The sequence below is a fragment of the Salvelinus namaycush genome, chromosome 31, assembly GCF_016432855.1.
Source record: "Salvelinus namaycush isolate Seneca chromosome 31, SaNama_1.0, whole genome shotgun sequence".
NCBI lineage: Eukaryota > Metazoa > Chordata > Actinopteri > Salmoniformes > Salmonidae > Salvelinus > Salvelinus namaycush.
In genome coordinates, this window is record NC_052337.1 from 9,173,073 (window position 1) to 9,187,494 (window position 14,422).

Here is a 14,422-nt window from a genome sequence, read left to right on the forward strand (position 1 = left end):
CCCTGGGAGCACAATCGATATGCTGATAGAATTTAGGGAGTTTTGTTTTCAGATTAGCCTTGTTAAAATCCCCAGCTACGATGAATGCAGCCTCAGGGTGTGTGGTTTCCAGTTTACATAGAGTCAGATAAAGTTCGTTCAGGGCCATCGATGTGTCTGCTTGGGGGGGAATATATACGGCTGTGATTATAATCGAAGAGAATTCCCTTGGTAGATAATGCAGTCGACATTTGATTGTGAGGAATTCTAAGTCAGGTGAACAGAATGACTTGAGTTCCTGTATGTTGTTATGATCACACCACGTCTCATTGATCATAAGGCATACCCCCCCGCCCCTCTTCTTACCAGAAAGATGTTTGTTTCTGTCGGTGCGATGCGTGAAGAAACCAGCTGGCTGCACCGACTCCGTTAGCGTCTCTCGAGTGAGCCATGTTTCCGTGAAGCAAAGAACGTTACAGTCTCTGATGTCTCTCTGGAACGCTGCCCTTGCTCGGATTTCATCAACCTTGTTGTCAAGAGACTGGACATTGGCGAGTAGTATGCTAGGGAGTGGAGCGCGATGTGCCCGTCTCCGAAGCCTGACCAGAAGACCGCTTCGTTTGCCCCTTTTACGACATCGTTGTTTAGGGTCGCTGGCTGGGATCAGATCCATTGTACTGGGTGGAAGGCAAAACACAGGATCCGCTTCGGAAGAGTCATATTCCTGGTCGTAATGATAGTGAGTTGACGTTGCTCTTATATTCAGTAGTTCCTCCCGACTGTATGTAATGAAACCTAAGATTACCTGGGGTACCAATGTAAGAAATAACACGTAAAAAAACAAAATACTGCATAGTTTCCTAGGAACGCGAAGCGAGGCGGCCATTTCTGTCGGCGCCGGACCTGCCGTGTAGTTCTGGGCTGATCCCTCAAATTCCTCATGATCATTGATGCCCCACGAGGTGAGATCTTGCATGGAGCCCCAGACCGAGGGTGATTGACCGTCATCTTGAACTTCTTCCATTTTCTAATAATTGCGCCAACAGTTGTTGCCAAGACTCCCTGGTCTTGGCCATTGTGGAGAGGTTGGAGTCTGTTTGATTGAGTGTGTGGACAGGTGTCTTTTAAACAGGTAACGAGTTCAAACAGGTGCAGTTAATACAGGTAATGAGTGGAGAACAGGAGGGCTTCTTAAAGAAAAACTAACAGGTCTGTGAGAGCCGGAATTCTTACTGGTTGGTAGGTGATCAAATACTTATGTCATGCAATAAAATGCAAATGAATTACTTAGAAATCATACAATGTGATTTTCTGGATTTTTGTTTCCGTCTCTCACAGTTGAAGTGTACCTATGATAAAAACTACAGACCTCTACATGCTTTGTAAGTAGGAAAACCTGCAAAATCGGCAGTGTATCAAATACTTGTTCTCCCCACTGTATATATATATATATATATAGAGAGAGAGAGAGAGAGAGAGAAAGAGAGAGAGAGAGAGAGAGAGAGAGAGAGAGAGAGAGAGAGAGAGAGAGAGAGAGAGAGAGAGAGAGGGTGCTATATACACTGCTCAAAAAAAGAAAGGGAACACTAAAATAACACATCCTAGATCTGAATGAATGAAATATTCTTATTAAATACTTTTTTCTTTACATAGTTGAATGTGCTGACACAACAAAATCACACAAAAATGATCAATGGAAATCAAATTTATCAACCCATGGAGGTCTGTATTTGGAGTCACACTCAAAATTAAAGTGGAAAACCACACTACAGGCTGATCCAACTTTGATGTAATGTCCTTAAAACAAGTCAAAATGAGGCTCAGTAGTGTGTGTGGCCTCCACGTGCCTGTATGACCTCCCTACAACGCCTGGGCATGCTCCTGATGAGGTGGCGGATGGTCTCCTGAGGGATCTCCTCCCAGACCTGGACTAAAGCATCCGCCAACTCCTGGACAGTCTGTGGTGCAACGTGGCGTTGCTGGATGGAGCGAGACATGATGTCCCAGATGTGCTCAATTGGATTCAGGTCTGGGGAACGGGCGGGCCAGTCCATAGCATCAATGCCTTCCTCTTGCAGGAACTGCTGACACACTCCAGCCACATGAGGTCTAGCATTGTCTTGCATTAGGAGGAACCCAGGGCCAACCGCACCAGCATATGGTCTCACAAGGGGTCTGAGGATCTCATCTCGGTACCTAATGGCAGTCAGGCTACCTCTGGCGAGCACATGGAGGGCTGTGCGGCCCCCCAAAGAAATGCCACCCCACACCATGACTGACCCACCGCCAAACCATTCATGCTGGAGGATGTTGCAGGCAGCAGAACGTTCTCCACGGCGTCTCCAGACTCTGTCACGTCTGTCACATGTGCTCAGTGTGAACCTGCTTTCATCTGTGAAGAGCACAGGGCGCCAGTGGCGAATTTGCCAATCTTGGTGTTCTCTGGCAAATGCCAAACGTCCTGCACTGTGTTGGGCTGTAAGCACAACCCCCACCTGTGGACGTCGGGCCCTCATACCACCCTCATGGAGTCTGTTTCTGACCGTTTGAGCAGACACATGCACATTTGTGGCCTGCTGGAGGTCATTTTGCAGGGCTCCGTCACTGCTCCTCCTTGCACAAAGGCGGAGGTAGCGGTCCTGCTGCTGGGTTGTTGCCCTCCTACGGCCTCCTCCACGTCTCCTGATGTACTGGCCTGTCTCCTGGTAGCGCCTCCATGCTCTGGACACTACGCTGACAGACACAGCAAACCTTCTTGCCACAGCTCGCATTGATGTGCCCTGGATGAGCTGCACTACCTGAGCCACTTGTGTGGGTTGTAGACTCCATCTCATGCTACCACTAGAGTGAAAGCACCGCCAGCATTCAAAAGTGACCAAAACATCAGCCAGGAAGCATAGGAACTGAGAAGTGGTCTGTGGTCACCACCTGCAGAACCACTCCTTTATTGGGGGTGTCTTGCTAATTGCCTATAATTTCCACCTGTTGTCTACTCCATTTGCACAACAGCATGTGAAATTTATTGTCAATCAGTGTTGCTTCCTAAGTGAACAGTTTGATTTCACAGAAGTGTGATTGACTTGGAGTTACATTGTGTTGTTTAAGTGTTCCCTTTATTTTTTTGAGCAGTGTATATAGAGAGAGGGTGAGATATATATGGAGAGGGTGAGATATATATAGAGAGAGGGTGAGACATATAAACAAAAAAAGAAACGTCCTCTCACTGTCAACTGCGTTTATTTTCAGCAAACTTAACGTGTAAATATTTGTGTGAAATTTTTATTTATTTCACCTTTTATTTAACCAGGGAGGCTAGTTGAGAACAAGTTCTCATTTACAACTGCGACCTGGCCAAGATAAAGCAAAGCAGTTCGACACATACAACAACACAGAGTTACACATGGAATTAAACAAACATACACTCAATAATACAGTAGAATAAGTATATATACAGTGTGTGCAAATGAGGTAGGATAAGGGAGGTAAGGCAATAAATATACATGTTGGCGAAGTAATTCCAATGTAGCAATTAAACACTGGAATGATAGATGTGCAGAAGATGAATGTGCAAGTAGAGATACTGGGGTGCAAAGGAGCAAGATAAATAAATACAGTATGGGGATGAGTTAGTTGGATGGGCTATTTACAGATGGGCTATGTACAGGTGCAGTGATCTGTGAGCTGCTCTGACAGCTGGTGCTTGAAGCTAGTGAGGGAGATATGAGTCTCCAGCTTCAGTGATTTTTGCAGTTTGTTTCAGTCATTGGCAGCAGATAACTGGAAGGAAAGGCGGACAAAGGAAGAATTCGCTTTGGGGGTGACCATTGAGATCGCGTGCTGCGGGTGGGTGCTGCTATGGTGACCAGTGAGCTGAGATAAGGCGGGGCTTTACCTAGCAGAGACGTGTAGATGACCTGGAGCCAGTGGGTTTGGCGACGAGTATGAAGCGATGGCCAGCCAATGAGAGTGTACAGGTCGCAGTGGTGGGTAGTATATGGGGCTTTGGTGACAAAACGGATGGCACTGTGATAGACTACATCCAATTTGTTGAGTAGAGTGTTGGAGGCTATTTTGTAAATGACATCGCCGAAGTCGAGGATCGGTAGGATGGTCAGTTTTACGAGGGTATGTTTGGCAGCATGAGTGAAGGATGCTTTTTTGCAAAATAGGAAGCCGATTCTAGATTTAATTTTGGATTGGAGATGCTTAATGTGAGTCTGGAAGGAGAGTTTACAGTCTAACCAGACACCTAGGTATTTGTAGTTGTCCACATATTCTAAGTCAGAACCGTCCAGAGTAGTGATGCTTGACGGGCGGGCAGGTGCGGGCAGCAACCGGTTGAAGAGCATGCATTTAGTTTTACTTGCATTTAAGAGCAGTTGGAGGCCACGGAAGGAGAGTTGTATGGCATTGAAGCCCGTCTGGAGGTTAGTTAACACAGTGTCCAAAGAAGGGCCAGAGGTATACAGAATGGTGTTGTCTGCGTAGAGGTGGATCAGAGAATCACCAGCAGCAAGAGCGACATCATTGATGTATACAGAGAAGAGAGTCGGCACGAGAATTGAACCCTGTGGCAACCCCATAGAGACTGCCAGAGGTCCGGACAACAGGCCCTCCGATTTGAGACACTGAACTCTATCAGAGAAGTAGTTGGTGAACCAGGCGAGGCAGTCATTTGAGAAACCAAGGCTGTTGAGTCTGCCGATAAGAATGTGGTGATTGACAGAGTCGAAAGCCTTGGCCAGGTCGATGAATATGGCAACATAACAACATAACAAGATTCAACAACTGAGACATAAACTGAACAGGTTCCACAAACATGTGACTAACAGAAATGGAATAATGTGTCCCTGAACAAAGGGGGGGGGGTCAAAATCAAAAGTAACAGTCAGTATCTGGTGTGGCCACCAGCTGCATTAAGTACTGCAGTGCATCTCCTCATCATGGACTGCACCAGATTTGCCAGTTCTTGCTGTGAGATGTTACCACATTCTTCCACCAAGGCACCTGCAAGTTCCAGGACATTTCTGGGGGGAATGGACCTAGCCCTCACCCTCCGTTCCAACAGGTCCCAGACGTGCTCAATGGGATTGAGATCCGGGCTCTTCGCTGGCCATGGCAGAACACTGACATTCCTGTCTTGCAGGAAATCACGCACAGAACGAGCAGTACGGCTGGTGGCATTGTTATGCTGGAGGGTCATGTCAGGATGAGCCTGCAGGAAGCGTACCACATGAGGGAGGAGGATGTCTTCCCTGTAACGCACAACGTTGAGATTGCCTGCAATGACAACAAGCTGAGTCCGATGATGCTGTGACACACCGTCCCAGACCATGACAGACCCTCCACCTCCAAATCGATCCCACTCCAGAGTACAGGCCTCGGTGTAACGCTCATTCCTTCGACGATAAACGCAAATCCGACCATCACCCCTGATGAGACAAAACCGCGATTCGTCAGTGAAGAGCACTTTTTGCCAGTCCTGTCTGGTCCAGCGACGGTGGGTTTGTGCCCATAGGCGACGTTGTTGCCGGTGATGTCTGGTGAGAACCTGCCTTACAACAGGCCTACAAGCCCTCAGTCCAGCCTCTCTCAGCCTATTGCGGACAGTCTGAGCACTGATGTAGGGATTGTGCGTTCCTGGTGTAACTCAAGCAGTTCTTGTTGCCATCCTGTACCTGTCCCGCAGGTGTGATGTTCGGATGTACCGATCCTGTGCAGGTGTTGTTACACATGGTCTGCCACTGCGAGGACGATCAGCTGTCCGTCCTGTCTCCCTGTAGCGCTGTCTTAGGCGTCTCACAGTACGGACATTGCAATTTATTGCCCTGGCCACATCTGCAGTCCTCATGCCTCCATGCAGCATGCCTAAGGCACGTTCACGCAGATGAGCAGGGACCCTGGGCATCTTTTTTTTGTGTTTTTCAGAGTTAGTAGAAAGTCCTCTTTAGTGTCCTAAGTTTTCATAACTGTGACCTTAATTGCCTACCGTCTGTAAGTTGTTAGTGTCTTAACGACCTTTCCACAGGTGCATGTTCATTAATTGTTTATGGTTCATTGAACAAGCATGGGAAACAGTGTTTTAACCCTTTGCAATGAAGATCTGTGAAGTTATTTGGATTTTTACTAATTATCGTTGAAAGACAGGGTCCTGAAAAAGGGAAGTTTATTTTTTCGCTGAGTTTAGATAGAGAGAGAGAGAGAATTCAAATTGAAATACCTATTCAACTTTGGCTAAAACTAATTGAACCAATTGCACTTTATGCCAGCGAGGTGTGGGGTCCACTTGCAAAACAAAATTTAACCAAATGGAACAAACACCCCATTGAAACCCTGCATGCAGAGTTCTGTAAGATTCTCCTACATGTCCAGAGGAAAACTACAAATGCATACAGGGCAGAATTAGGCCAATATCCACTAATAATAAAAACTAAAAAAAGAGCAATTAAGTTTTAGAAACATCTAAAATACAGTGACCCCCTCTCATATCATTACCAAGCCCTGCAATGCCAAGAACTGAGCAAAGAAAAGAGTCCCCTCATCCAGCTGGTCCTGGGGCTGAGTTCACAAACCTGTTCTACAAACACACTGAAGCCTCAGGACCAGAACATCCAATCAATCAGAATAAACCAAATTACAGCACAATCAAAACAGAACTACATTGCTTATTGGGAAACACAAGCACAAAGCAAAATTCAGTGCTATCTGGCCCTAAATCGACAGTACACCGTGGCTAACTATTTGACCATGGTTACTGATCAAAACCTTAGAAAAACCTTGACAAAGTGCAGGCTCAGTGAGCACAGCCTTGCCATTGAGAAGGGTAGACACGGGAAAACATGGCTCCCTGTAGAGGAAAGGCTGTGCAACCACTGCACCACAGCAGAACCTAAGACAGAGCTGCATTTCCTGACAAAATGTAAAAATTATAAAACAATTAGAGAGTGTCATTTCCCCAAATTTGAAACCCTTATTCAAGGTGTCAAAGACCTCTCTGATGAGAATAGGCTACCCGTCCTGTTGGGGGAGGACGCAGAGAGCTGTGAGTTGGCAGCGCACTACATTGCTGCCTGTCATAAGATGAGATGCATAAGATGCTGTGTCTGTGTGTGTGTGTGTGTGTGTGTGTGTGTGTGTGTGTGTGTGTGTGTGTGTGTGTGTGTGTGTGTGTGTGTGTGTGTGAGACATCACGCAGCAAGTTCTCCATGTTTCGCACCACAACAACAAACAGAGAATGAGATGGTAACAGATAAACCAGTATGAGAGAATGAGATGTAACAGATAAACCAGTATGAGAGAATGAGATGGTAACATATAAACCAGTATGAGAGAGAATGAGATGGTAACAGATAAACCAGTATGAGAGAATGAGATGGTAACAGATGAACCAGTATGAGAGAATGAGATGGTAACAGATAAACCAGTATGAGAGAGAATGAGATGGTAACAGATAAACCAGTATGAGAGAGAGAATGAGATGGTAACAGATAAACCAGTATGAGAGAGAGAATGAGATGGTAACAGATAAACCAGTATGAGAGAATGAGATGGTAACAGATAAACCAGTATGAGAGAGAATGAGATGGTAACAGATAAACCAGTATGAGAGAATGAGATGGTGACAGATAAACCAGTATGAGAGAATGAGATGGTAACAGATAAACCAGTATGAGAGAATGAGATGGTGACAGATAAACCAGTATGAGAGAGAATGAGATGGTAACAGATAAACCAGTATGAGAGAGAATGAAATGGTAACAGATAAACCAGTATGAGAGAATGAGATGGTAACAGATAAACCAGTATGAGAGAATGAGATGGTAACAGATAAACCAGTATGAGATGGTAACAGATAAACCAGTATGAGAGAGAATGAGATGGTAACAGATAAACCAGTATGAGAGAATGAGATGGTAACAGATGAACTAGTATGAGAGAATGAGATGGTAACAGATAAACCAGTATGAGAGAGAATGAGATGGTAACAGATAAACCAGTATGAGAGAGAGAATGAGATGGTAACAGATAAACCAGTATGAGAGAGAATGAGATGGTAACAGATAAACCAGTATGAGAGAGAATGAGATGGTAACAGATAAACCAGTATGAGAGAGAATGAGATGGTAACAGATAAACCAGTATGAGAGAGAATGAGATGGTAACAGATAAACCAGTATGAGAGAATGAGATGGTAACAGATAAACCAGTATGAGATGGTAACAGATAAACCAGTATGAGAGAATGAGATGGTAACAGATAAACCAGTATGAGAGAATGAGATGGTAACAGATGAACCAGTATGAGAGAGAATGAGATGGTAACAGATAAACCAGTATGAGAGAGAATGAGATGGTAACAGATAAACCAGTATGAGAGAGAATGAGATGGTAACAGATAAACCAGTATGAGAGAGAGAATGAGATGGTAACAGATAAACCAGTATGAGAGAGAATGAGATGGTAACAGATAAACCAGTATGAGAGAGAATGAGATGGTAACAGATAAACCAGTATGAGAGAGAATGAGATGGTAACAGATAAACCAGTATGAGAGAGAATGAGATGGTAACAGATAAACCAGTATGAGAGAGAATGAGATGGTAACAGATAAACCAGAATGAGAGAGAATGAGATGGTAACAGATAAACCAGTATGAGAGAGAATGAGATGGTAACAGATAAACCAGTATGAGAGAATGAGATGGTAACAGATAAACCAGTATGAGAGAATGAGATGGTAACAGATAAACCAGTATGAGAGAATGAGATGGTGACAGATAAACCAGTATGAGAGAATGAGATGGTAACAGATAAACCAGTATGAGAGAGAATGAGATGGTAACAGATAAACCAGTATGAGAGAGAATGAGATGGGGACAGATAAACCTGTATGAGAGAATGAGATGGTAACAGAAACCAGTATGAGAGAATGAGATGGTGACAGATAAACCAGTATGAGAGAATGAGATGGTAACAGATAAACCAGTATGAGAGAGAATGAGATGGTAACAGATAAACCAGTATGAGAGAGAATGAGATGGTAACAGATAAACCAGTAGGAGAGAGAATGAGATGGTAACAGATAAACCAGTATGAGAGAGAATGAGATGGTAACAGATAAACCAGTATGAGAGAGAATGAGATGGTAACAGATAAACCAGTATGAGAGAGAATGAGATGGTAACAGATAAACCAGTATGAGAGAATGAGATGGTAACAGATAAACCAGTATGAGATGGTAACAGATAAACCAGTATGAGAGAATGAGATGGTAACAGATAAACCAGTATGAGAGAATGAGATGGTAACAGATGAACCAGTATGAGAGAGAATGAGATGGTAACAGATAAACCAGTATGAGAGAGAATGAGATGGTAACAGATAAACCAGTATGAGAGAGAATGAGATGGTAACAGATAAACCAGTATGAGAGAGAATGAGATGGTAACAGATAAACCAGAATGAGAGAGAATGAGATGGTAACAGATAAACCAGTATGAGAGAGAATGAGATGGTAACAGATAAACCAGTATGAGAGAATGAGATGGTAACAGATAAACCAGTATGAGAGAATGAGATGGTAACAGATAAACCTGTATGAGAGAATGAGATGGTGACAGATAAACCAGTATGAGAGAATGAGATGGTAACAGATAAACCAGTATGAGAGAAAATGAGATGGTAACAGATAAACCAGTATGAGAGAGAATGAGATGGGGACAGATAAACCTGTATGAGAGAATGAGATGGTAACAGAAACCAGTATGAGAGAATGAGATGGTGACAGATAAACCAGTATGAGAGAATGAGATGGTAACAGATAAACCAGTATGAGAGAGAATGAGATGGTAACAGATAAACCAGTATGAGAGAGAATGAGATGGTAACAGATAAACCAGTAGGAGAGAGAATGAGATGGTAACAGATAAACCAGTATGAGAGAATGAGATGGTAACAGATAAACCAGTATGAGAGAGAATGAGATGGTAACAGATAAACCAGTATGAGAGAGAATGAGATGGTAACAGATAAACCAGTATGAGAGAGAATGAGATGGTAACAGATAAACCAGTATGAGAGAGAATGAAATGGTAACAGATAAACCAGTATGAGCTAGAGCATCAAGCTTCTCCTTCTCTTTTACAAAAGTCCGTTCCCATCTTACCTTTTCCTCGTCTTCACATCTCCAAACTCCCAGCTAAGACAGTCCCCTTGGTCACGCTAACCTACTTAGCCTTACTGACGCTAGCCCCAGTTAGCTGAATGTAAATTGTCTGTATTAGCTGAAGCTAACTATATTAGCCTTGTTACAGTAAATGCTAGTGACTGAAGCTAGCTCTGTTAGCCCCACTGGGCTGTTAGCTGCGTTAGCCACAGACTCCAGGCAGGCAGGGGGGTGTACTGAGAGCCGCACAGGCTGCTCCCCATACTGATGAAAGCAATGGAGGGAGGGAGGGAGGGAGGGAGGGAGGGAGGGAGCATCACTCTGTCCCAGCACTCACAGGCCCAAGCAAAGTAGACGGCCCCCTCTCTCCTTCACACGCAATCTCTACCACACTCACACAGCAGACAAGGAGCCGAGAATAGAATAGTCACACCAGTCTGTCCCTGGACCGCAGAGAAGCTCGGAGTATGTGTGACTGTGCCAGAAAGGGAGTCAAGGTGCTGTGTGTGTGTGCGCGCATCACACAGCACTGCGTCAGGTGGCTCCAGTCCCACATTCACAGTCAAGGACACACACCAACGTCCTGACTCCTCTCAGCCATAACTACTTAGCTCTCTCTCCCCCTCCTCTCTCTCCCCCCATCCTCTCTCTCCCCCTCCTCTCTCTCCCCCTCCTCTCTCTCCCCCCATCTTCTCTCTCCCCCCATCCTCTCTCTCCCCCATCATCTCTCTCCCCCTCCTCTCTCTCCCCCCTCCTCTCTCTCCCCCCCTCCTCTCTCTCCCCCCATCCTCTCTCTCCCCCTCCTCTCTCTCCCCCATCCTCTCTCTCCCCCATCCTCTCTCTCCCCCATCCTCTCTCTCCCGCTCCTCTCTCTCTCCCCATCCTCTCTGCACCAGTCATATTGTCCTGACTCTAACCTCAGCTCTGTCTCTGGAGAGGATAAAGTCCTTCATCACCTGACCAGGGAAGCAGAACCATAGAGAAGGAATGCAAAGAACAAAAACGCTTTTCTATTCCACATCATTTATCTCCACTCACCAATAACAGCACAGAGCAACGTATATCACTGGTTAGTAGTGATCTGCGAGCACATAGAAAAGCATTGTTTTCAATGGGGATGGAGGTTCTAGCCATTTTGTTTCTATAGCAGCTCAGTCTCCCAGTGAAGGCTAGAGTCGTTGTTCAGGAGGGCAGGAGACGACAGGAGATTGGAGAAAGCAAACACACAGAGAGACAGGGGCGCGCGCACACACACACACACAAGAAAACGCAATCACACATACTCTTACACAACTTGGTCTTAAGTTTTTACGCAGTCCCACACACACACACTCAAACAAAGTGAACACTTTCACGCAGGCTGTGTAAGAAAGCACTTTAGGCACTAGGCTCTCTGATACAAGGTAGCCGTTTTAGCCTTGAGATTACAATGCACATGTAACTTCACTGAAGATCCCTGGCCAGGTCAGGTACAGGTCGAAAGCATTAAACATTTATGGCAATTTAGCTAGCTAGCTTGCAGTTGCTAGCTAATTTGTCCTGGGATATAAACGTAGAGTTGTTATTTTACCTGAAATGCACAAGGTCCTCTACGCCAACAATTAATTCACACATAAAACGGTTAACCGAATCGTTTCTAGTCATCTCTCCTCCTTCCAGGCTTTTTCATCTTTGGACTTTATATGACGATTGGCATTTAACTTTCGTAGTTACCACGATGACCGACCAAACTCAGTTCATCTTTCAATCACCCACGTGGGTATAACCAATGAGGAGATGGCACATGGGTATCTGCTTCTATAAACCAATGAGGAGATGGGAGTGGCAGGACCTGCACCGAGTTCAGCATCACAAATAGAACTGACTTCTATTTTAGTGCTTGGCAAGGCAGACTCTCGTTGGCGCGCGCGAGCAGTGTGGGTGCAATAATTGAATAACATGTATGTTTTTTTATTTTAATTTTATTTTATTTTAAATTTTATCCCCTTTTCTCCCCAATTTTCGTGGTATCCAATCGCTAGTAATTACTATCTTGTCTCATCGCTACAACTCCCGTACGGGCTCGGGAGAGACGAAGGTCGAAAGCCATGCGTCCTCCGAAGCACAACCCAACCAAGCCGCACTGCTTCTTTAACACAGCGCGCCTCCAACCCGGAAGCCAGCCGCACCAATGTGTCGGAGGAAACACCGTGCACCTGGCCCCCTTGGTTAGCACGCACTGCGCCCGGCCCGCCACAGGAGTCGCTGGAGCGCGATGAGACAAGGATATCCCTACCGGCCAAACCCACCCTAACCCGGACGACGCTAGCCCAATTGTGCGTCGCCCCACGGACCTCCCGGTCGCGGCCGGCTGCGACAGAGCCTGGGCGCGAACCCAGAGACTCTGGTGGCGCAGTTAGCACTGCGATGCAGTGCCCTAGACCACTGCGCCACCCGGGAGGCCGAATAACATGTATGTTTAAATATATTTTTGTAACTCTCGCGCATGTGACGCGAGCGGTGTGGTCAGCATGTAACAGACCATGTCTGTTAATGACAACTCCAGACATGGTCTGTTAATGACAACTCCAGACATGATCTGTTAATGACAACTCCAGACATGGTCTGTTAATGACAACTCCAGACATGGTCTGTTAATGACAACTCCAGACATGGTCTGTTAATGACAACTCCAGACATGGTCTGTTAATGACAACTCCAGACATGGTCTGTTAATGACAACTCCAAGTTGAAACAGTTTAAAGATGAATGAAAGTCACCTTATAGGGCTAGCAGTTCAGAGTCAACAACAACTGGGTTCCTTTCCCTGCATCATTCACTGACAACAGAGCTCCCTTAAGCGCCCAAGGCTGAGCAGAGCTGAGGCCTACTAACTACACTACAGCAACAGACACCAGGCTGTGAAGACTGTGTTCTTCAGACATCAGAGTCTTTGTTCATGTTATTCTGAGAAAAGGAGCCTGACAATACAGAGTCATTCAGAGCAGTCACCTGAGGTGCACGCATCGGATGGTGGTGTGTGATTAGTATCTTGGAAGAAAATGAATGTGCGCACACACACACACACACCTCAGTGTATAATATCAGACAACACATACATTCTTAAACATATGTATGATCTTCTAGACGAAAACACACTCAAACCTTGGGTCTTACTTCTGTGTACGGTCTCAAAGCAGACGACACACACCCGGGCCTCCTTGTCCAGGTACTTGAGCTTGCATCTCCTGTTGCAGCAGATGGCACAGTACACCTGCGTCACGGGTGGGAGGACAACCATCAGGCAGGAGACAAACACTACTGCAACACACCACTATACGTACACGCAATCTACATGAAGTTATTCATGCAATGTTAAGTGTGTGACCCATGTCTTGCCCTAGCATAAAGAAAAGCAGTAAATTAAAGGAATAATTTATATAATTGATTGTGCAGCAATTAAGAAGAGAAGGAGGTTGTAAATTACATTAGACTAGTCCTCTTTATACAGTACCATGGCATTGTTGAATACTCATATCTGATTGGCTTGAAGAGCATTCTAGAGCGTGCATTATTTCCCTATAAAGTACGGTATATCAGCACGGTAGAATTCAATGGCTATAGTTCATTCATACATGTTCTATGTTTGAGCTGCTTTTGAAAGCAAAAGTCGAAATGAAAACATTACTTACATTGTTGAATTTTATTTTCATAATAGCAACCTAAGACTGTTGGTTTTGTCACGACTTCTCCCGAAGTCGGTCCCTCTCCTTGTTCGGGCGGCGTTCGGCGGTCGACGTCACCGGCCTTCTAGCCATCGCCGATCCACTTTTCATTTTCCATTTGTTTTGTCTTTGTTTTACGCACCTGGTTTCAATTCCCCAATTACATGTTCATTATTTAATCCTCTGTTTTCCCCATGGTTTTTGTGCGTGTTTGCTTTATTGTATTTCGGTCCTTTTGTGTGGGCTTGGTATTACTACATGTATTTGGTAATTTTGAGTAAAGTTACTTTTATTACTCATCTCTGCTGTCCTGCGCCTGACTCCTCTGCACCAGCTACACCCAGGCCATTACAGAAACACGCACCTCTAAATGGAGTCAGCAGGAGCAGACAACCCCCCTTTGGCGGTCTTGGAGCGCGTCCAGCAGCATGCGACCATGTTGCAACATCTCGGCACCGCCATGGATCACGTGCTGCAGACGATGGACCGATGGGAGAGAAGAGTAGTTCTGCCAGCGCCTCCCAGGCACCACTATAACAGCCACCATCATTCACCCCTCCTTCACCCGGAGTATGA

At 45.3% G+C, this 14,422-nt stretch overlaps 1 protein-coding gene across 1 annotated transcript in view; it reads right to left on the minus strand.

Annotated features, from left to right (window-relative positions):
- Positions 1-14,422, minus strand: part of LOC120026189 (zinc finger FYVE domain-containing protein 16-like) — a 49,031-nt gene that overhangs the window by 22,761 nt on the left and 11,848 nt on the right. The window contains exon 4 of the mRNA XM_038971013.1: positions 13,287-13,395. Coding sequence (XP_038826941.1) covers positions 13,287-13,395 — 109 coding nt within the window. The remainder of the gene's footprint in view (positions 1-13,286; positions 13,396-14,422) is intronic.